The following is a 25,715-nucleotide window of genomic DNA, read 5'->3' on the forward strand; positions in this document are numbered from 1 at the left end:
TATTAATACCCGTTCAGTGCGACCCGATCCGCCCTCCAAGGGCATACCTGTTAACTTTGCTTGTCGCCCACATAACAGGAACCTTTTACCAGACGAAACTCTTTGTACATAGCCTTTGGCTCCTCTTTTAGGTCGATGTGTATATTCTACTGTATGTAAATGATATTTACAGATGCTCTGAACAATTATCATTTATTCTCTTTGCCGATGATTATACTTTTATTTCAGATCAACATAAAGACATCAATGTGCTGATAGAAACACTTAACAATGAACTTAAAATAGTCAACCTGTGGCTACAAGCAAATAAGCTCTCTCTAAATATAAAGAAAACACACGATGTAATTTTTAAAACTAGAAGGAAAAAAAAATCGACAACATAATAGTAAAAATAAACGATACTGAAATAAAACAAGTTGAATGAACCAAATTTTTTAAGAATATATATTGACTCTAATTTTACATGGAAAACACATTTCAAACATATTACAACCAAAATAGCAAAAACAACTGGTATTTTATTTAAAGCTAGGCACTTCCTTCTTTCTCAGACTCCGGCGGGGAAGGGTACTTGGGAATTTCCGGGTGGGGATGTGCTGCTGGGACCCTGGAACCCTTAACCTATACCAGAGCTAGTTCAGCTGAATTTTGCTACCCTATACTAGAGTAAACTCCCCAAATCCCCCACCCCCCCTATCCTAGAGTAGCTGTTTTCTAGAAACTACTGAGATTACTAGCACAGTCTAGACAAAACAAAACCGTATACCACAGTCCTTAGTCTAGATAAAATCTTCAACCAACTGATCAGTTTCCTGAAAAATGATACCCTATTCTAGACCCAAACGCTCTGATTTATATACCCTATCCTAGAGTAAACTGCTTGAATACCATACCCTTCACAGCGGCACATACCTATATAGCCCATATATGACAGTACCCCCCCCACCCCACGGGCTCAGACTATAAGGACCTTATATTGTTCATTAATTTACCCTTATCTTAATTATGGAAATATGGGCAAATACTTATCTAGCCTGATTCTCAGACGTCCGAGGTCGTTCCCGGTCCCTTTCGTTTCCCTCCCTGAGAATCAGGCTAATACTTATCCCTCGAGATTAGAATCAATCAGAAAACTACAAAAAAAGATTGTCAGGGCTATTTCATTTTCAGATCCTAGAGATCATACACGTCCAATTTTTGAAAATCTATCTATTTTATCAATTGATGACTTGAACAATTAGGCGATAACATTATTTGCATTTAAATTTTTCACAAAAGCACTTTTTATCATTTTCGAAGATTTTTTCAAGTCAAATAATTATTTCCATGACCATATAACCCGGTCCTCATTTGAAATCCACAAAGAACAGGCACGTACGGATTATAAAAAATATTCTATCAGATTTAAAAGATGTGAAATTTGGAACAAGCTTCCCATATTCATCAAAAACTCAGAATCATTTAATATTTTTTAAGAAAGGGATTAAAAAGTATTATGATTTATTGAAGTAATATGATCATACCAAAGATAGCCTTTGTAATTGTCCAATTGAAACAAGTAAAGCCATTCACATGTTGATTATGTGTTAATTACAGTGGAGGCTCTCCTTGTTAAGCCCAAAAGGGTTTGTCGAGAGTTCCTACTCTACAATTCCTATTCTGTTGTGAAAATGTACCTATGTAACTGACACAATTTGTAGAGTGAAATAAAAGATTGATGTGTCGTCTGTCTACTCGCCTATTCCAGGCTCTCAGATAGTGGGCAAGGCGCAAAAGAGTGGGGAGTTGAAGAGGAGAAACTTAAGGCGCGCGCATGCAGCCCCTCCTCTCTCCAGTTTCCTTCCTTTTCTGTGTTCGCGCTTACTCAATCACGCGCGCCCGACTATCTCGGTGCCTAGAACAGGCTATGTGTCTACAGTTTACGCCCACTGCATTTTCGTAGTAATTGGGTCGCTTTTGCTAAATATTCGTCTTCAATCGATTTTGAACAATAGAACAAAAAAAGAAGTCAGAGAAGAAGAGAAGTCGTCATCGACGGTAGGTGTATTTGTCATTCTTGACAATGTTTCCAGCCCGCCTTCATGGTTACCTGAAAAGCCGCTGCGAGGTTCAGTGCACAATCGGAGAAGTTCAGTACAAACGTACCGTTATTTTAATCAGCTTATTAGTAATCATTTGAAAGATTTTGTACTCGATGATATTCAAACAATCAATTTCTTACCATCCCGTCTTTATCATGATTCTCTTCAGATCGCGACCACCCGAAAAGGCGTCATCAATATTATATTGCGAGCAGTCCCTTCCTTTTCTTTTGAGACACTTTATAATGCGAGCACGCGCGAGGGGCGTGCGGCGAATCCACGAGAAACGAGGGAGAGCCACAATCTCTCCTCCTTTTTTGCATCTTTAAGCTCACCGCGCTTGGCTCTCATGATCAGGAAAAATGGACAACCGTTCACGGTCTACATCATGTAAACTAAATTCGTTTACACTCGCGTCATAAATACTATACTCTATTGTGGATCGTGTTCGCTTTGAGATCACCACCGACGAAACTCAGGTTTGAAATCAATTAAGCTTCTCCAAGAACAAGCTGACAGAATCGAACGCGTAAGCCTGGGCTGTAGCCACGCCTATATTATTATGCTCGTACCATAGCTGTTGATTTTACAACTTTACAACTCGTCAGAGTGTCCAGCCCCTCACTTTGGTCATTTTTGAATGAAGCCTTACTTCCATTTTTCCAAAACCTTGCTTTTTTGCGGAAAGATTGTCCACCGAATCTAAATGAATTTCAACAGTCGAAACTTCATAACGCTTAAATAATAACAGCAGGAGCGTACTGTCAATATACGCACATACGCCTGGGCGCACAAGTACAGCTGAAATATGGATCCGAAAAATGATACACTTTTTATTTCCTGAAAAAGGCTCGGGATTACTGGTACATTTTTCGCTCTAAATTTGTGTCTTTCTTCTATCTTTTATTATTCCATAATTCTGATGGCGTCACTGGCCTTTTTCCCCTTAAACATGCACTCGGGTACAATGTATATTCAGCAACACCTTTCAGCGATTGCTACCACCTTTTTTGGATGACGATTTTGCAGTTTTCAATTGCCGGTTTTTACCCTCCTGTAGGCGACAACTTAAGAAATGGCTTCATCTCTATGTTCGTTGTATTTACTGCACAACAAGCAATTAAATGCAATGTTCTTAATTGAATAATTCATTTCAAGAATTAATTCAATAATTTTTATTCCAAAATGTAGATCCATATGAAACCACTGTGGCTCAATTGTCGTTGGCAGACAACTTCCGTCGATAGCGACCTTTTATTTCTGGGGTCGTCGCCGGTGAAGGATCGACAGTATAATTATTATTATTATCATTATTATTATTATTATTATTATTATTATTTAAAAACTATTAAAATCCTATTTACAATTAATTCGCTTAAAAAAAAGAAAAAACTATTCATTCAAAAACACTATTTACAATTTCTGTCGATTTAAAAAGCACTTAATTTAGCTTAAAAATAAGTTAATTAAAACTAAGAAAAATTTTTTCGAATTAAAAAACATTTCATTTCAATAAAAAAAAATTATTATTATTATTATTATTATTATTATTATTATTATTATTATTATTTTGATAAATTGAAATCACATTTTCTGGTGTAAATTTTTTGTTTTGTTTTTTTTGTTTTTGTTTTGTTTTATTTTTCTCTTTTTAATTCCAGGAAGAAGACAACTACCCAAGCTATGGAAGTTTCCCGGTATTGTGTTGAGATGCCGCCTTCATCCTTCACCGCCATCCAAGAAGTGTATTTGCAAACAGACTTTTGACTGTTGCTGTGAATGTAACCACGCCTTCTACACGTGCATTAGCATGGCCGGGTACACTTATCGTGCGTGTATGCACGGAGCGTACAAATGCATGTGCGACTGTATTTATATCGAGCAAAAATCGTACTCGGAACTACCCTACAAGCTTCAACACTACCCCATACTAATAAACCCACCGCCACTACACCCACTGCGAAACCCTGAATATTGGTATTCAAGCCTACAACCAGGCTCAATGTGAAATCGACCATTTGAACTTTAGTCTCTTCGCGTACATTATAATTTCAAACAATTGCCCCTATACGAGAGCTGTTGTCCTGAATGTTGTCAGGAACTTTTCATTTCACTAGTTTTGTTCTTGAATATATATTTTTTAATAATATGAGCCACTTCTTTCTTTCTTTTCTTTTCTTTGTTTTTTTTTCTTTTAATATACCACAAGACACTTTTTTTAAGTGGAATGCTACTCAGGCTAACTTTTCAGTTTCTCTTGAAGCATTACGATAACTGCATATGTGCAATTCGTATCATAACAATTATTCTGAAACATTCAGTCTGAGTTCCTTAGCCTATCTTTATCTTCGTTTATATTGTTGTTTATTTAGTATCTTTAACTTTAACGAGGAACGTTTGCCGAGCGCTCTGGCTCTTTCCAACGTTGACCAGGAAGGGTCTTAAATGCCAATTAATAACTGTGCTGGCAGGAAAAACTGTGTTAATGGAAGGCAATAGAAGTGATACCAAGGGGTCAGTTTTACCCGAGGGGTACCTTCTATATGACTAGGGGGCGGGGACGCCCGTCAGGAAAATTGGAATTAAACCCCTCAGAATGAGATCCACCTAGGTGTGTACTAAACTTTATTGATCCCTAAAAGACACTATTCTAAAACAAAAAGCACGATAAGAGCTATAGAAAATTAAATTGTAATATTGAGTTTTCAAAGATTTCTTTATCTTTTTTTTCTTCTTCTTCTCTTCTGTTCTCTTATTATAAATACTTTCAGTTTCTTTAAGTTTAACCTGCATGGGTAATCACATTGGCTTTCCGTCCTGAAACTAATTCCTACGTGATACTAAAAACTGCAGTTTGGACCTCTAAACGAAATGGCGTAATGTCTGACAATAAACCATAGAATTTGTGGCTGTACCCCTTGTATCGGCCCAAGGAGTTGTCTAGCTAAATGTATGCCCATGAAATACAAACATTTTACTTTTTGTGTTTTCTTTTGTTTTGTTCTCCTCTTCGTCGTCTCGGGGGCAGCTGGTTCGCGGCCATGTGTTTTTTTAAAAGAAACTTTGGGATCAGAATTCCACCAAGTCGAGTTACCTTATATCAGACTGTGTTAATATGGTTGCAGATGTAAACTAAAACTTTCAAAACTTACAGTTATCATAGGGACGTTTCATGACGAATTGACGTGACGACACTTTCGAACACTTGGAACTAGCGGCGCCCGCAGTGCAACGAGCGACCGCAAAAAGAAGAGACTGGTAAAACGTTTGTTTATGAGAAACGTGTCAGGGCTATTACTTGCGGAGCAGGGCTTTTTTTTTTTCTAAGGTGAAATTTAGAAGGCGGAAGTTTTCTCAAACATAATTAAGGCTGAGTCAATTCCAATGATGCCCATCCTCCCCGGGGGCGTTTTTCGGGCATTTTTCATCTTGTCGGTCCCGGTGGTGGGATTTGTTAGAAAACCTCTGCCCGGGGGTGGGGCATTTGCCATTTCTTCTAGACGCGGTTACCGTCGTTCCTTTTTCAATATTGCACTAAAAATATACCTATTCAGATAGCATTGTAAAGAATATATTTAATACTTACGCTTTAAAAAGGTATGCGTAGTTTTCGCTCCATCTTTCCCTACCGCCACAGTATTTTTTACATCCGTCTAAGAAATTTTTTCCCGCCATCGTGATCAGCTCGAACATGGAGGAAAAGCAATTAATGTAATTATCGTTTGGAGAGGTTAAACAAAAAGACACTTTCAGATATTTGAAAGCTAATATAAACTTCGTGTATTGTACGATCTTGGATTAATGCGACAATTCAAGGGTTCCATCGTGATGAGGAAATGCTCATGTAAAGCGCGTCGGTTGTTTGTTAAACATTCACTATATCAAACATCTTCGAAAACATGGTATTATTAAAATTCTAATTTATAGTTCTTTCTTCTTTATTGAGATTAATCAGATCAATGTGATCTTTTTTGCAATAATTATAACTAGCGGCTAGGAGCAATTTGCGTAGGGTGCTTCACGCGCGAGTTTGATCAGATAATTACAGATTTCCCTCAAACGTGGTATTCTGCAGCTTATTTACTGGAGAATATAAGTTTGGTGTTGTCCCGGGGTGGGGCGTTTGCACCCCATTTTTTAAGCTCACCGTGCGGTATTTGTATGAATGCCCGGCCCCACTGCGGGGCATTTGCCGCTTTTCCAAAACAAAATGACAAATGCCCAACAAATGCCAGGGGGAGGGGAATGGGCACGCTTGGAATTAACTAAGCCATTATATTAATAAACTCTTCCAATCGGCAGTGGTTTTGCATAAAGGTTTTTCGCCAGATAGCGAATCGAACAGAAAACACACAAGAAAGAAATCGGCAAAATTCTGGTGGCAGGGAAGCGTTTACAGTCAAACCGGGAAAACCGTGAACAACAGTAATATTTCTGGAATGCTATTGCGTTGCAAGAAAAAAGCCAATTAGGCTTGAGAAAACTAAGAACGCTGATTAGTTTCTGGTTTTGTGGCTAGTTCGTGTGTGCTGATCTTTGCTGTGATTGGTCATAACACGATAAACATTCCTAAAATATTTCAATTGTTGACGGTTTTTCGGTCGCACTAGAAATCTAGAGGTAAGGGGACCAGGAGAGAAGTCCTTCCGGGAGGAACACAAGATCGAGTGGTACCAGGGGTAGCCACCCTGGACAGAAGTCCTGACAACAGTCTCCGGTGGTGAGGCTCATATCCCCTATCAAACTAAGGGGAATCAGGAGGGGTGACCCTCCTGGGTGGAGTACAGATCAGGTGGGACTCGGGGTCCCACCTGATTTATAAGCCACCCCTCCTCCCCTAGTGTAACCTCTCTGATAAGCCCTCTCTCCCCGCCCTTTGAGTGATCAACAACGATTTTCTCCTAACAACATCACTACATCGTCAAAAGGAAAAGTTATGAGAATTATCAAAAAGATCACAATCAAGGAAATGTTTTGATCTTTCAACAAATTATTCTCTAAGAAAATGTATGGAGGTCAATCTGGAAAATTTGTTTGTTGCTATTGGTGTTTAAAGGGGTTACACCCCTCTCCCCCCAACTAGTAAGACCCCTATTATTGTCACAGAGTGATTTGTTTCACAGCAAAAATATCTTTACTGTTAAATTTAGAACACCTGGCCATGAACTGCACCTAACAATTTTCAGCAGCATGTGTTGGAACCAATGATTACAATTCCCCTGAACTAGTCACAAAACCACAAACTAATCACCATTGTTGATTGTATTTTATTTTTCCCACACTGCACCTGATTGGTTTGTTCCTTCCGACACAATGACATTCCAACAATGTTTTCAAAACAGCCTTCTAATAATTTATTATTCCTTGCCTGTAGAGTTCTCAAAATAAAATGCCCAGTGTGTGATAATCAACTGATAAAACAAGTTTGTAAAATTTAAACCACGTATTATTTAAAAATTGATTTGCTTTAGTTTACGTTTAGTTTCTCAGAATTTACGGCACACGCAATTTAGACTAAATTACCAAAGGCTTGCTGCTCCAGTCTTTATACATAATAGCATCATTCCCACCCAGCCCATGAAAAATATTATATGCCTGAAGAAAATAAATAAGCAATGGTAACAGCAGCATGCAGTAATAAATAATCAGAAGCTGAAATTTGACCTGTTCATATTTTGGCATTGTGACAGACTATATTTTTTGTCTCTTGTGACTTCAAATTAGGACCAAAGTAGTAAATGATATCTACACTATGATTTTTTTTAATAGAACTGAATTAGTTGAAGGATTGTCTGTAGATGTGAATTTTTATCCTCAACCTCAATCAATGTCTGATGAGAATGTGATTCCAATATTTCAAACACCACTTTTGTATAACTTGTGTCGTTGAATTGTAAATAATTTTATATAGTAAATTGTTATCACAACAATATTAGTATTTACAGTGTAATTGCATTGGAAATATTGACATTATAGTTACAAGATAAACTTCTGGTTGACCAGCTCTACTGAATCAACTAACCATACAGAAGGTACTGTGAGTCACATCACTGCACCAGCTCCAAAGGGTCCTTAACAGTTAAGGCTGCAGCATCAGGTGATGCTAGTTAGCCATCCATGACAGGTATGCATTCCAAAATATTGCTACAATTTGGACAAAGCCAACACGGTGCTGAATGGGAACAAGCGTAAAACTCAGAGTCTGTGCAAGGAGCCAGATCTTGTAATTTGTGAGTGTCTGTACGTAGCATTCCTGGAGCATCTCATTAATTTCATGCGGTCGTTTTTCCAGCAAGTGTTTCTGACACACTGAAAAAGAAGCATATCATAAGAGGAGCAAAGAGACTCTGATACGGCAGCATTGTTTTAAAGCCGGCAGTTTTTACAGCCCCAGGGCCAATCCCTTCCAGTGTAAGATATCATGATCTTAGCACAGGGCTAATAACTAGTCCAACCACTCCCATATGAGCTGTCAAGATTTGTGCCCCTTCGCTCAGCAAATTGCTGGGTGATGATATCTCTGGCAGCAACAAGGACACCTACGGGAAAAAAGAGCAATGAAGAGTTACACTGTCTAATTGCCGCCCAAGGGGAAGTACTCCCATATTTGATTTTGCTATTGGGCTACCGAATTTCATTCTTAACTTGACTGATGTACAAGTGCAGTTTTTTGAGGAATTCAAATTACAGTCTAAGAACTATGTAATCAATGCAGCTCACCAAAAAGTATTTGGGGCTAGTTGAAATGACTTTTGCTGAGTGGGATAGTGCATGCTATAAGCCCAAACTAATGGCAAGCTGTATAAACTTACTTTCTTTGTACCCTGTACAAGTTCATGTTAATTCACATTAGACTTAAAGACAGTCTCCTATAATATTCCATAAGATCATCAAGTTTAAGTAGACTCCAACTGTAGCTTGCATACATCTAGGATGCAAATGTACTAAAAGGAGATGGCATCAGAGTTCACAGAAGTAAATGTGTAAGGGGAAGAATTTCTGTCAAGCCCCCTGAATGCGAGCTGCAGTGATGTGAGGTAAGTTCCCCTATTTTTCCCACCTCCCCCAACAAGTCCCCTACCCCCTCACACCCCAACCCCCAGTCCCAGGGTAGAATTGATACTCTTTCCCAGGTTATACTCAGTACATTGGCAACTAAGTTGGCTACCATTGAGACAAGTGCTTAAACTTAATGATGACCTGTAGTCTAAGTTCACATGGACCAGGGTTGCAATCAATGTTAAGAGAGAATAATTTCATCCTACCTCAAAGTCCCAACCCCATAATAGTCAGACCCCAGTTCAACCTCAAAACTAGCATTCTCAATAATTTATCAGATCGAGCTTGTTTTCTGGTTCAAGTACCAGAAAATACATTTTTGTCATCAGGATATTGCAGTATAGGTTAATTATTTTGTGCTACGTCAGAACTTAGTCCCTTTACCCATACAACAAATGCTTCTTTAGAGCTTTAAAGAAGATATGCAAACAAAATTTTCATCAGGGAGCACTAATTAACCATAATAGCTTTTATGGTAATTTTTCCAGGCATATAGCATTAAAATTTGAAAAAGTTGGCCCAGCCTTTTCAAGTGTTAATACACGTCCATCCTTGCTATTCATAGATATAGACAACAGGATAAACTAATTAATATAGTCTTGCATAACAAAACTGGACCATTATTTTTGGAATTCAATTGATGCAAAAACATGTTTTAGCTTTTAACAATTTAGTTAACAAATAGTGTAGAATAGTTAATCTTTCTGTTATGAGAATCTCACTAAGAAAATGCAGTACTGTAATCAGAAAGTCGTTTGTAGAAAATTGCTCTCAAATTGTTTGTAGTGATTTTGCTACAAATAGGTATGGTGTCAGTCCTGGGACTCATCTTGTGAAAAATCATGAGTCCCAGTCCATGCCAGCTAGTACCAATAAGTCCCACTTCAAAAAACAATGAGTCGTACATTGAAAATGCTTCTGCCTTTATGTTAAAATCTGCAGACAGTTAATCTGAAGACAGACTCCAAAATTCTGTATTACATGTACAGTATACTGAAATTTTTTTAGAGTCCTTCTATTTTAATACACAACAAAGGCTAAATGAAAAAAGCCTTGTTTAACAAAAGCCCTAATAACTACCACAGAAATCACATGAACTAGATATTCTACAAGAACACATCTTCAGATCTATCGATCAACCGATCTTTGATTTATTTTGCACCTTTGGGGATTTTTATGCATCAGGGGCGTACTAAGACGCACAGATACAAAATCTTTGTGTTTGTAACAAAAATCTTATTAATTCTATGAGCAACAATAAACAACAAAAGAAAGATATACTTGTACAGTATTATTAAACTGCAGTTAATTATAAAAAGGATACTGTGAAACCTAGGAATGAATTAGTTACTTATTATAGTGTTAATAATTACAAAAATTTGTAGATGTAAGCATCAAATTGTTTACACTTTTTTTCCAGTGCTTATCAGTCAAGCAATCAACATAAATAAAAATAAATAAAACAGTGAGTTGCAAAGAAATTCCATTTCTGGTCGAAGATGCTCTGCACTTTTGTCCCTACATATTATTATCCATGTAGATCTTGATATTTTTACAAGGAGCAGACACAAAACCATGTACACTAGCAGAGACAAATGTTGATTAAGAGGCAAGTATTTTGAAATGAACTATCTTGCACATTCTATGTTGACTCTGACAGGAACTAACTTGCCCGTAAATAATTATTTTACATGCATAGTCAAGTTAGTTCATGTCAGCAATTATTGTTTATACTTTCATGTTTTGTCAAAGATGCAAATAAATGTTGGGTATCCATGACAGAAAGTTTAAATCTTCCTAATAAACATCGCTAGCAATATCCACTATTTGGGAAATATTTTCTGTGAATGTTTATAAGTCAAAGTGACACGGCCAAGGTTCTTAGCTAACTTCACCATATATAGCCAAATGACTGACACTTAATTGTGCTTTATAAATTTATGTCATCGGCATTTCTTGTGATCAGACAGCTGGAGAAATTGGTTTACTAAATCCAAAATACATACATTCTTCTTCAGTTTTAAAGAAAAACATGCTTGAACTTATAACAGATGTGTAAACATTTAGCTAAAGATTCATTTAATGCTGATGATGCAGATCGATGCTTGTTCAAATGTTTGAGTCATGCTGTAGGAAGATAAGTGTATATTTACTTGTATACAGTTCCTTTAAGTTCCCCAAATCGCAATTCATTGATTAAGATCTACTGACTTATAATTAAATTCCACAAAAAATCAACAACAAAACATGAACAACAAGTATACAATAAGTAACCACATACATACTAATCTGACGAGTCAGAGATGCATGTACACTCAGACGTAGACGCATATGCACAAATTGCACACACCCATTTCGCTGCATGCACATTTTTGGATGGTTGTTTCCGAACTGCAAATTACGTATAGCTATCTAGGTACATAGTGCAACTGTGAAATTAAAGACAATCTTTCAGCCAAGAGCAATCCCCTTATATACAAGCAGTCAAACCCCATTTTTTGTACACCTACTTAATGAAGACAGCTCATTAAAACAAACAGTTTGCTTTGTCCCTGGGGAAAGAAAGTCCTTACCCTTACATTATCTCTTTCAACCTACTTAATATGAATACCCTGTTAATAAATACACTTTCTATGGCGGCCCTCAGTGTCCGTATTAACAGATTTGACTGTACCAGCAAGCAGGGAACTGGGGTTTAAATACACTTTATGTATTTCATAGCACTCTGATCAACAGAAAGCAAAAACATCTTTCCATGCAATTCTTTTTTTTAATACATCCTGCAGTACAAATTGCTGAGTTTCATTTTTCATGATTTCATCTTAATCCTTGAACGGGTTATAACATGAATTATTACATTCATTCACAGGCATAATTCATCATAACAAGCTACTGTTTGACCAAATTTGGAAGAATTTTGCCATCATTGAACTCATGACATCAAGAGTGCAGCAAAGTTGCAGATTATTGAACCGTTAACCTAGAAGACCTGGGTTGAGTAAACTTATTTTGGTAGTGAGAACAAGAAAGAAATAAGCGAACTATAGGCTAAAAACATGGCAAGAACAACAAGAAGACAATTACTTGAAGGACAACATCTGCTATTTGGAGAATATTTGTGTAGCTGAACAATCCTTTAATTATCTCCTAAACTTGCCAATTAACGTGCAATATCAAAAATGAACTTAACATCGATGGGAGGTAACCATGTTTTAGCTTGTTTTTAAACTCTAGGAATTAAACTGAATGAATACAAAATAACTATTGAATTCAGCTTTCATATCATCTGAAGAATTATGGAGGTCGAGGAAGGTGATGATACTCAGCCTCATTCAATAATTGATAATTAACTAGTACATAACCAGCTCCCAGTTGGCTTGCTAGCTTAAAATTGGTCTAGAGCACAATTCAGGGGTAATCAGGCTCATAATCTCTAATCAGTAGTCCTAACTCACTCACATGATATTTATATATACTCACTGAATTGCACTCCGTTTAGTCCTGCATAGCCACACCTTTAACTAAATACCATTTATAGTGTAATTATTCCTGGATGACATAAACAACAAATGCATATTGTATTAGGTGTCTTGAAAAAGGTCCAGGTGAATTTCACAGAGATAATGTGCAATATTTTCTCTCTGAACTACTTTTAATTATAATCATATGTTTTCACAAAACAGGGCAGACGGTGCGGATTCAATAAATTGGTATATTGTTTGACTTGTGGTGATCAAGTGTTTTGATTGGGGAAGGAATATTTGAATCTTTTCATACTTGACTTAAAGTGCTTTACAATTGTCACAACTGACCACCCAGATGATTCCCAACATTAATAATGAGAATTTCACATTTAATCCAAACTATCCAGCCAGATCTGCAAATCCTACCTAGTGTGCATGAAGGAGATAGTTTTTCCAAAAACAACAACAACAACAACAACAAAAAACTCCTGAACAAAGCCTATATAATTTCATTTTTCACTGACTGGTGCGGCAATGGTCCAGCCGGCCAGTTCTGACAAATGAAAAATGCCTTGAGAACAATAATATTAAAAGTCAACTAACTGGACTAAACAGCCTGAGACCACTCCCTGCATGTGCCATTCTTTTGGTCCTTTCAATCATGAACTGAGTTGTAATAGTTTAAATACTAGTCCATGACATCAGACAAAGGTGAGTGTATTTTACATACATACAGTCCATACATACATACAGTAAAACGCCACGAATAAGAACCTATATTTTTTGAAGTTTGGCAAAATAGATTCTTATAGTTTGGAGTACTTATTGGAAGTTTCGGCTAAATAGGTCCTTAATTATCCCGGTAGGTTCTTCCAATTTTTTTGAAGAAGGATACTGTTGTTGATTACAAGAAACTGCTATATATGGTATTTGTCCTTCATAATAGGCATTTATTTACAAAAAATCTAACAAAACTAGGTTGTTGCATTTTACATTATATTTGCAGTACTGTAACATAAATTTCCCATATTAAAACCAGACTTTTGGTCAAAGTGTTTATGAAAATGTAGTCTAACCCCACATATAAGAACCTGTTGATTTTTCTTGGCTAAACTGGTTCTTATATCTTGGAGTATTAAAATGACAAATTTCTGCCAGCAGGTTCTTAAATCCTAGGTTCTTCTTCGCAGCGTTTTACTGTACTTACCAGGAATGCCAACCTCTGGAGATCGAAAATCTGACTCCTTTTTTTATACCCCCCCCCCCTCCCCCCCACCTGACAAATTGACCCAGCCCCCAATGGCAATGACTTAATAGGACATCATATGAAGTCTTACATAAAGAACATACTATCAAAATTTATATTATCATTTTGTTGCTAGAAATAATCTTTTTCAAGTGAGTGACTAAATACGTGCACAAATATCCCAGAAACCGTCCTGCAAACAAGAAAAATTCAAGTTTTGAGGAAAAAATGGGCTAGATCTCAAATTAAGGCACAGAAAAGCTTTAAAGATGATTTTATGCGGGAGATATGGTGACCTGCACAGGAGAGCAGGAGATCAGTGCCGTATCCTGGCGACTCCCAGATAATCCGGGAGAGTTGGCATGTATGACTTACATGTACTTTATTAATGTTACACGACTTACATGACATGTACTTAATTAATGTGTCTTTCAAATGGAACAATATATTCAAAACAAAATTTTTGGACGAAATTATCATCACAACAGGTGGTAGACCGCCTCAACAAATTTTCTAATGCATGTCTGAAAGACGCCTCCTTGACAGCGTCATCGGCATCATTAAGGCCTTATGATGCCGATGATGCTGTTAAAGATCTTTCGGATGTTGTTTTCAGTGTTACTGAAGCCACGTTACCTGTTAAATCAGGTTTACCTGTGTTAAAGAAACCCAAATATTCCCGGAAAAGGAAAAACAAGTGGCTTGATAAATGTTGTTTCGAACTTAAAAGAGAAGTACTGCGCTTTGGAAAACTGACTTCGAAAATAATTTCCCTCTGATCTCATTGTGCGAGGTACATTATTTTTTTGTAATAAAGAAAGCTTATAAGAAATTAGTAAAAACAAAGAAAAGATCTTTTAAAGAATTCTTACTTCAAAAAATTGCTTCTTTGGAGTCTGACAATCCCAAGGATTTCTGGGAAATGGTAAACGAATTAAGACAAAAATCAGCCAACCAAATATCACACAAAATTGATGCAGAAGAATGGTTTACCTATTTTAGAAAACTCTCTACCCCCCAAAACTCCCCAAAGAGTGGGTTTGAGAAGTTGGTTGACTTCAACGTATCTGAAATTGCTGAATTTGCAAAATCAGATGAACCAATCCCAGACGAACCAATCACGCTTGAAGAGAAACGTATTGAGCATTGACCAAATTAAAAACTGGCAAGGCAGCCGGAAATGATAGATTATCTAATGAGATGATCAAATCAAGCGTGTCCATCATTGCGCCTGTATTGCAAATTCTTTTTAATTAAATTTTGAATTCCAGCATATTTCCCCAGTTGTGGTCCGTGGCTTATATTTCACCCGTCTTTAAAGCGGGTGATATAGGCGACCCTAATAACTATCGCGGAATTACTGTATGCAGTTGTTTAGGTAAATTCTTTACCCTAATTATTAATGACCGTCTAACAAAAAATATCTTGATGGACACAATATAATACATAACAACCAAATTGGCTTCCAAAAAGGCTATAGGACGTCTGACCACATTTTTGTTCTGAAGTCTAATTGATCTTTAAACGAAAAATGATAAAAAGGTATACGCCTGCTTTGTCGACTTTCAAACGGCCTATGACACAATTTGGAGAAAAGTCCTTTTCTAAAAACTAATGAAATATGGATTTTCTCAGAAGATTATATTTCTACTGAAAAGTATGTATGACAGAGTTGTTTCAGCAGTCAAAGTAAAAAGCGGGCTAACTGCGATGATTACTCCTTTAGTTGGGGTACAACAGGGTTGTAACCTGAGCCCAACATTATTTAACACATCTGAAATGACATTATTGATATATTTGATCCCACTTGTGATCCCTTGATCATGGGAGAATGCAAAATCAATTGTCTACTATATGCAGATGATCTTATCCTGCTTTCTGAATCAGAATATGGTTTGCAGGAGATGCCTTGATAAGTTAAGTTGTTATGCTAAGAAATGGCAAATGAGGATAAATATAGAGAAGACAAAAGCTATTATTTTCAATAAAAGTGGTGGAATATTTAGAGGTGAATTCAAGATAGGAAACCAGCCAATCCAAGTAACAGATAGTTACGTCTACCTTGGGATAACTTTCATGCCTTCTGGTTCTTTTTCACTGGCCCAGAAAAAGCTATATAATAAAGCCACCAGGTCTCTTTATAGTTTGCTGTCAGAAGTAAATATTTACAATGGTGCATCTGTCTCAACAGTTCTTAAACTTTTTGATTCTCTTGTGAGCCCAATCCTTTTGTACAACTGTGAAATTTGGGGTTGTTTTTTAAAATCAGTTGGGAAAAACTATGTCAAATTTGTCTCGAGCATTTTTGATGAACGAATAACACCCGAGAATATGCATAACAAAGTATGCAAAATGACCTTAGGGGTTCACTCTAAAGCAAGTTACAACCATGCTGTGAATTTTTAAGTACTTCTTAAGATTACTTACCTTACAAAATAACCAAAGTTTAAATAGTGCCCTAGAGATAAACATCCATTTGTAAAATAATGTAGGTAAACATTCATGGTTTACTACTGTAATACACCTATTACACTTTACCAAATTAAGTGATTATACTCCAAACCTGCCACATCTTGACTACAGGACATTTCCTCACCTGGTTAGAATGTTTAAAAGAAATTTGTTTAAAGAATACCAGGAATATTGGTCAAAAAGTCTGAACAACAAGAATAAATTTGACTCCTCAGTTGGCAATAAATTAAGTCTGTATAGTGAAGTGAAAAACGAAGTCAGATTTGAATCTTAACTTGATTTAATAAAGAATGTTAAGACAAGAGTGGCAGTAACCAAAATGCGAATTTCTTGCCACTTGCTACCTCTTGAATCTGGGCGCTACGAGAAGATACCCAGAGTTGAGAGTCTTTGCCTCCTTTGTAATAGATCCAAAATTGGTGATGAATTCCACTATTTGTTGAAATGTACCCGCTCATCACTTTCTCATATAAGGGGTATCTTCTTGGAGAACCTATACTTGATAAACAGTAATGTTACGAATATGTCTTGCAAGGCACTGTTTTTATATATCATGTCCATATGCGATGAAAACATCATAAATCTCCGTGCCTCTTATATTGAAAATATTCTAAATTGTTATGCATCCAAACTCTTAAATTAAACTTTCTTAATATCATACGAGTAGCATAGAAACCGTACATAGCCGAGTAATTTTTCTTTTATGATATTTAATTGTTCCTTTCTTTCTTACTTAACTTTTATTTTACTTTTTTCATTTGTCATTGTCATTGTTTTGGTACTGGAATCTTCGTGTCGAAGATAAAGTCAATAAAGTTGTTTAATTAATTGAATTGTCAGAACATTTAGTTAAGAAGCTAATCGGGGACACAAAAGAAAAATTCCTATCTACAAACACATTTACAAAACCTGAAACCCAACCCCCCACCACCCGGCCCCTTCCTCGACCCCTCATATTTTAAAAAAAAGAAATAATAAAAAAGTAAATTAAAAAAGCAAGCAAACAAATAAAAAATTACCGTATTATCACCGTCTCGCACTTTTTACTATGAAGCTCGAAGGGTGACCCAGATACACATGAATTAATTAACTTTCTATGGTTGTACTAGGGCTGGCAAACCTCTATATCGCCAGTATATGCAAAACTTTGCGTGCTGTTAATGTGATGACTGCATTTAAAATTTGATCGTGAACATGCATATAAATTCCATTAAGGAAAATCTGTTTGCATTAGGTCTTTTACATTTGGCTAAATATTGAGGAGACTGTATCGAAATCTAACAATACACAAACTGTCCCAAGTGTGTCTCCAAACATCCTGACATACCCCGACAATTTAGAGGACATTGCAAGCTTAATAAAGGCACATTCGAAGCTTATTTTTTGTTTCAAAACAATTCTAAACCCCTACAACGCGATCGGTAAAAGAATCTGAAGAATTTAAGCTTATTTCCCAGCAATTATTGATTTTGCACACATTTCACTGATTTCAGCAGACATTTGAGTGAGGTGAAGAATTTGTCTTCTCTATAATCATGACAAATCAATTTAAAAACTGACTTTCATTAATTACAATACCTGTTCCTGTAGTTTGTGTTTTCCAAGGATGTGTTATAAGCAGCTGTTGATATTTCGCCCAATCTCTTCTTAGCATACTCATTACGGCTTGCCATAATTATATCTTAGTTTGTGAGCGAAGTCCACTAGCCATCCACTAGCCAGAAGAATGGCGCGAGCCGTAATGAGAGGTACCGCTGACCGGTTCACATGTGGTTACGCATGGCTACACACCACACTTTGCCACATAGCCACATACAACAACACATAGCCACCCATAGCTACACACAGCCACACATATCCACATAGCCTGCACCCATGGCTACACATGGCTACACATACCTACACATAGCCACTTAGCTGGCGACACTTAGCCACACATAGCTACACACTGAGCCCCACATATCCACACGGCCACCCATAGCTACACATAGCCACAAATTGATTTTTGAATGTTCTCCTCCTCCCCGTCATGGAGGCAGCTAGTTTGCGGCCATATATTTTATTTGAATCACTCGACTCGCATGATTATGTTAGAAGACTTTGAGTGGATCAGAATTTCACCGAGTTGAATTAACTTATAGTGGTCGCTAATTTCCCTTCGCTGCCCCTTTGTAGCCATGGATCGATTCGTCACGTCTTTGTTTCCTGAGCGGCTATTTGTCATGATAAACAAACGTCGACAATACAACATGGTGCAAGTTGCTTCCCACTTCAATTAAGAAACAAAAATACGTACCGTAATACTGTGTCAGGCTTCAACGTAAGATACTGTTCCGTGCACAAGTCGCCACCCACAATATAACTTTGGAATCGTTTGCATTGAAATTGTTTTCTTTTTTTTAATTTTATTCCACTGCAAATTGCCTTAGTCTTATTCTTTTTCAAGCTTGCAAATAGCATTAAACAGCGGAAATGAACACCCAAAATGATCAGAACGGCCCTATTTACCAGGCCCGAAAAAGGTGTCTAATGGTTGCGAGTTGGTTGTATTAATGCGATTATATTGTAGGTAGCTTTCTTCACTTCAATTCTGGGTCTGAATCCATAAACATTTATCTTTTGGCATTTCCAAATGTTGCAAAAGCTTTGACTGAGCCAGTAGTTTCTCTATTGCACGGTTTTAACGATGTGTGAATAGAAAAGAGGTGGGGGGGGGGAGAGGGGGTATTGCCACATATGGGCTGTAGGTATGTGCCGCTGTGAAGTAATGGTTTTCAAGCAGTTTGTTCTGAGATAGAGTATATAACAGAGTGTTTGGGTCTCGAATAGGGTATCTTTTTCCAGGAAATTGATCGATTGGTTGAAGATTTTACCCTAGACTAGGGAAACCGGGAATTGCCACTAAATGTAAAAAAATCAAATCGGCATCATATCTAGGATAAGGGGCGGGGGATTTGAAGAGTTTACTCCAGTATAGGGTAGCAAAATTCAGCTGAACTAGCTCTGGTGTAAGCTAAGGGTTCCAGGGTCCCAGCGGCACATCTCCACCCAAAAATTCCTAAAGTACTCCCCTCCCCGGGCCTAAGGGTTATATTTATTTTGTTAACTGTGTGTATATGGTTACTCCATTTGTTTCTACTTCATGGTAAGAATAGCGTAGCAAGCAAATGCCCATCAACGAACAGCGACCTCCGAAGCTCAAGAAAACTCGAGGAAAATACTGAAGACAAGACAGAAGCCATGCTTGATATCCCAGCGAAACCACGGACTACAGAGGATACTTCACAAACAACCATTTCAACAACTGTTGTTTCTTGCAACTGCAGAAAATATTTTCCAGCCGTTAACAGCACCAAACTAGAGGTAAATTACCGCCGTTTGTTCAGTTCGTATATGTTGATGTGCGAAGTTGTTTATTGAGGAAACGCTATATATGAGTAGCAGTTGAGTTATTTCTTAGGTCAAAATATAAGGCTAGACAAAAGAGTAAATAATCTCAACTCGCGAGTAAGTTTCGCCATATTGAAACAGTAGAGAAATCTTTATCTGAAAAAGTCAGTTTAGAGTTACAAAAAATTCTACACCGCGAGCGGTCGTCCTTCTTTCCTCGGAGCCACGCTCGGCGAGAGAAAAAGTAAAATTATGCGAATAAATTGTTTTTTCTTTGCTTAACATGGGCTTCCGCCCCTGTTCCTCGCTGCTTCGCCACTTCCCCCACCCCCTCCAACGCATGTTCTCGATGTACTGTGTCTCACAAGAAAAATAAGAGACTGATCGCAGTCTAAAAAAATTTATAAAGAATCATGGCTCTTTCATCCTTTACATTTGCTTCACTTTGCTTGTGGTAAAACCTCGTTCTTCCCTTTTTTCTCGAGATTATATATTACCCAGATACTATAGCGACAATGTTTTGTCAGGAATTTTAGGAGTTACCCTAACAAGAAAGTTTGACAACCTGCTATAGAAAATAGCATGATTGATTGAAGCATTTGTTGGCGTTGCTAACAGGGAACTTAAGGTTATGTTCACAATGTAGCAGATAGATTTGACGCCGGCACAAAAACCGTACTACTAGTTCACAACCTCGTTCCCAGGGCTTTTCCCAGGGCTTTTCCCATTGAATTTCAAACATAAAAACGGTGATTTCGGCGCGATTTATGTAACCGAGCAATACTGCGTTGCACCAGTGTTGAAGATTGAGAGTCCTCGGATAGGTGTTTATAAATCGATGAAGCGACCGATTCAGCTCTAGCCTGTTCCAGGCGTTTAAAATTTGGAATGGGGCACAAAGTCAGAGCAGCTGGGAAAAAAATAAGGAGGGAGAGGTCGAGAGAGGAGGGAACCTTCCTTTGCTCGGCCCAACCCACGCTGTTTTTAATTTCTCTTCTTATCTTTTTGTGCTGTCCACAGAAACTGAACGCCTGGAACAGGCATACACGGCTCAGTTGACCTGGGTAATGACTATTTAACGAATAGTTTCCATGTTGCAGTGCGCGGTGCGCCTGTTCAGTAATTCCAGATGACTTCAAAATGTGGCAAAAACAAAAATGTGGCACTGAGCCGCATGCGAGACAGTGTGTCACTCATGTTTTAACCAAATTTTGACGTCTTCTTTGATATTAGTGAACAGATCCAGGGTTACATGGAATCTATATAGTTTACATAATGAGCAGAAAAGAAGCAACGACATACTTGCCTCGTACCGCTTTACTGTTCGAGGATTTTTCCTAGGTTTTCAAGTCGTTCAAGAACTTGTCTCGGTTTATTCTTTTTTTTTTTCTTATCTATAAACAGCCCCTAGTAAGCCATTTTTAAAAGGCTTTCACATGCTTCAAACGAACTGCAAACAATTTCAAAATCGTGTCCATGTTGAACAAAAAATAGAAAAGCAAGTCTCCACTTCATCCATCATGAGTCTGTACTCTAATATATCATCACCACATTGTAAAAATGCGTGATCAATACATGGATATTGTGATCAGTTAGATGGGTACATGATGGGCTCCTGGTACATGTAACTTGCGAACCAGCACCCAGGTATGAGATCTTGCGCAGGAGAATATTGTGGTCCACGCCATTAAAAACTTTTAAAAGATCAAATAGTATAAAGATAGAAATCTATTTAGCGTCCATGGCCAGTCCATGTCCATCCTTGTCATCCGTTGCAAAAAAGACAACAGGAGACAGTTTAAAAGGCCAAATATGAAGTTTTGAACAACAAATCTCGGGACCATTATATTTGGAATTCAAATGATGCGCACTAATTGAAAGGGTTTTGCTTTTTAAATTGATAGCCCTGGCGAGGCCTTTTAAGACAGTTTTGTTTAAAATAATACAAATTGTTTGACTGCCGTTGTGATCATGAGTCGAACGTTAAACGAGCTTATCAAAGAGGATTGATCATATATAATCAAAAGCAAGCTTGCTTGTAGCATTTACGTTTTTTTATGATAACAAAGAAGAAGGAGAAGAAAAGAAAACACTTAGACACTTTCTCATAAGTAAGTAAAGTTTATTAAACTCGGCCTTGAATATACTAAGGCCGATCTGTCGAGGCCTTTGACTGATTATTTAATTAAAACTATTTTAATTTTTTTTTTTAAACTTGCGTTTAATTTTTAACTGCTTGTCTAAATAAAGAATGTCAATGTATATATCAATGTCTTAAACACGGCAGACATGCACCGGGACTGACTTTCACTACAATCTTCTATGAATGCTAAAGTGAAAAGAATAAAACCAGATTTTGCATTTGACGGGAGCGTTTTTAAGTTGTAATGCAAAAAGATTTTCATGGGGATTTGCGAGTCGGGGGTGTGTTCGAGCAACTCGCTCGCTTAGTTATAGCCATGAGATACCAGGAGTCTGATTTACATTGGTCTTCACTGTTTTTTGATTTTTGCTAACAATCTTAATCTTAATCTTCTTACTCCTCTTCTTTACTCAATACTTACTCGGCGGTGAGTGAGTAGTTCAAGCGTAGTAGCGGTTTTTATAGCCAAAGCTGGACATGTTTGGGTAACTGACCGTAGGAATAAAAACAAGGTAAACTCGCGGCCGTGTGGGTTATGTTTTGGTATTACTGAACATACATGGCTGCGATTTACAAGAAGCTACAAACCGATGAATAATTAAAACGCTTTTTAACAAACCCAAACAGGAACTTCAAAGAGACTAATGAATGAACCAAGGTCAGCTCTGACATGAAAAACACGATTACGTATATGAAAAACTAACATCCGACCACGGCAAGAGAACAAGATTCCTAATTAAAATGGCATTAAGTAAATCCGCGAGCTATGCAAACCTTCAAGTAGAAGTCTGAAAATTACAAAATAGAAAAAAGGAAAATGCCTATGCGCACCAAATCCAAATTAACCTTGACTCATCTAGTAATAGAAAAACGAAACTTAGAAGAAATACAAATCTTAAAAGTAACTATTAAAATACTTCACAGCAGTTGTAAAAGTGTTATTAAATTGACCTAAGCTGACGTGACTTCTTTTGTTATAACAGTGCAGGTTCACGTTATCATTGAGGTTCTTAAGTGCATTAATTTCAGTCGAAATTTTCTGTTTCCAGACAGCTGGCTAGGGCTGGGAAAAAATGTGCCTTAGTTTATTAAAATCTTAAAATGGTTAAACAATTAAACTTATAATGAAATTAAAGCTTAATTACTCCAGTAAAATAGTAATTTACGGAAATCACAAAACTCATTATCAGTTTTACTTTCCTTGACTAAAAATAAAATGACGTAAAAAAAAAAAAACTTAAATAAGCAAGAACTATATTCCTGTCTCGTGTTTAACAAATTAAGATCAAGAAAATAAAGAAAGAAAGATTTTCTACGTTGTCGAGAAATATACATTGGGAATTATATTTTTTTAATGTAGTAAGTATGTTAATATAGCTGCATGTTTTATGGCCGTAGTTAATGAAATGGTTCTTTTTATATTTATTGAGTAGGGTCAAGATAAAATACCTCCACCTCATCAGGTGAGAAGCGGTAAGTCCCGGCCAGGATTGTGTACTTGTCCTGCACTGCAGCAGGAGCAGGGTAGGTCCTGCCAAGGCATGCGTATGAGAGGCCGTTACTGTTGGCATTATTAACAATGTAGATGTCTAGACCAAACAGTGGACCATACCCTGACCCCCTGTAAATTGCCCAGCCTGGCCTGCTCACCTCACTCACAAAGGGATCCAGCTCTTCCTTATTGCTAATTGAAAATATAAACGCCTTGCGAGTGAAGCTCCAGCCACCACTGGACTCTAACAAACCAACAAAACGTAAGTATTAACTTTTGAGTAAACACTATCGTGTAGTTACTCTGTAGTGCATTTTCCTTAGTTTGAATTTATTTTTTTATTTTTATTTTTATTCTTGACTTTAAATGAATTATCATAAACTAAAACAAAACAAATTTAATAAGAACCATGAGTGAAATGGAATCACACATTTTTTTCAACTTTCCTTTTTTTTCTTATTTTCCTCCCTTTGTTTATTGCATTGCTATTCCTTACAGTTAGTTATATTTATGAAGATGGACATAGTCTTTAAAGACAGATATACAGAGATGATGTATGATATACGCCAATGATAATGCATTTCTTATTTGCATTGACATGTGATGTAACTAACCTTTCAGACCTTTTCCTTAGGGATAAGGGAACCAGTAAGGGATAATTGAGAAAATAATTTTGGAGATAATTGAATTGTTTTAGGGAGTAATGAAAGTTCATCATGGTTCGACATTAATTATGATCTACACTTATTTTTCTCCCCTTTACTTTTATTGGTTATAGGATCGCAAGCTGGATAATAAGGTGGGAATATCTTTGCCGCCAAGAAAAACCATTTTACTATATTCACAAAACCCACGAGACAACGGCTGCATGGTTATTGTGTTTTTGTTAGCACTCGAGAACTGAGTCTTTGTGTAATCGCCGCTTGTTTACGCGCGTAAAAAGTCGCCTCTGGAAACGGATTAATCGAGCCTTTGCAATGCCATAACAATCACAATGACTATTGCATCTTTTCAGATACAGTTATACCCTCTTTAATTTTAACATGAATGTAACTACAAAAATTTGTGGCAAACATTTTTTTTTCTTTCCCACAAAAAGTGCGGGGAAAGGGGCAAGTTTTTCCCCCAGCACCTCCCCCTGTGTGTTCTCTTACTTTTAGTAGTAACGTTCTTACAACGTTTAGAGATAAGGGATATCTCCTCTTAGATTTACAAGAATAAGGGATAAGAACCCCCTCCCCCTACGCTCCCCCTCCCCAACAGGGCCTCATTGAACCGATTCCGGGATCATAACAAGTTTGATACCTGTTTTTGTGCAGAAGTGATTATAGCTGCAGTAGGTATTAAGGTGGCTCCGTAATTAATACCAGAGCATTTTGCTGTGACAAATTTTCCGTCATAACTTTTTCGATTTTAACGCGATGGCTGCGAAACTTTGCAAAGAACAACAGATATCATCCGGCAATAATACAAAATATTCCGATTTTATTGATGGTAAATATTTCTTGAGAAATTAGCGCTTAAAAGGACCCCACTGTTCAAAGAAAATCGCGTCTAGTAAAAAATTTTTCTGATGTTTTTTACTGAAATTTCTAGTATCGGCTTCAATTGATATAATAAATATGCCAGAGGAATTTCAGAAAAATCGTTGGAGCAGAAGTCCGTAACTAAAAGTCGCTCAAAATTCAGCTGTGAAAATGTTTTGGAATTTCAAAAATAAATTACTATCAGGTAGAAGGAGACACCAGTTTGAATTTTCGGGACAAGTAAATTCAGCGTTTGCTAATTCTTAAAACAAAAGCCGATTGCCTATCGTGCTATTCTTTAAAAGGTACTTTTTAGTTTTAGAAGCACTATAAATTGCTCCAAACCTTGCTCTGAAGTAGAATTACTTGTTCTTCGACAGTTTTAAAATATCCCTTGGCAGTTTTGGCTCAAACTCCTGCTGCATACATTTTGATGTATTGCAATGCATTTTCAACGACTTTTACTGCTGTTCGTTGCTTCCAACTCAGGAAAAAAGTATTGAGATTGGACGCTACCTCGTATCAGAGCTCAGATAGAACTGTCCAGCACCTTTGTTTATGACTACAAAATGAGCAAGAGCGGCAGTTCTGCGAGGAATTCGCACCTCACCCAGGGGGGACGAAGGACAATGATGACCATGCCTATTAATTACGGAGCCACCTTAAACTAGATTCAATTTACTAAACTTCAACTTGACTCCTTGGAGGGTTCGGAGGGGGCAGGAGTGGGGTACTCCCATATTTTGGCTAGATGGGTATGTAACGCCCGAAAAAGTATGGTATTTGAGAGTCTTATCCTTCCATACTGAATCAATTTTTCCCTTGTTAGTGTTGTGTTCCCG

The 25,715-nt window shown here is 37.2% G+C and overlaps 2 protein-coding genes across 2 annotated transcripts in view; both read right to left on the bottom strand.

Annotated features, from left to right (window-relative positions):
• The window catches only part of LOC140945160 (uncharacterized), a 388,260-nt gene that overhangs the window by 70,462 nt on the left and 292,083 nt on the right, over positions 1 to 25,715 (bottom strand). The window lies entirely within an intron of this gene.
• Positions 23,207 to 25,715, bottom strand: part of LOC140946920 (uncharacterized) — a 147,306-nt gene continuing 144,797 nt past the window's right edge. Inside the window, exon 6 of the mRNA XM_073396019.1 lies at positions 23,207 to 23,591. Within this exon, the coding sequence (XP_073252120.1) occupies positions 23,278 to 23,591 (314 nt within the window). The 3' untranslated portion in view covers positions 23,207 to 23,277. The remainder of the gene's footprint in view (positions 23,592 to 25,715) is intronic.

Source organism: Porites lutea, chromosome 8, assembly GCF_958299795.1.
Source record: "Porites lutea chromosome 8, jaPorLute2.1, whole genome shotgun sequence".
Classification (NCBI taxonomy): Eukaryota; Metazoa; Cnidaria; class Anthozoa; order Scleractinia; family Poritidae; genus Porites; species Porites lutea.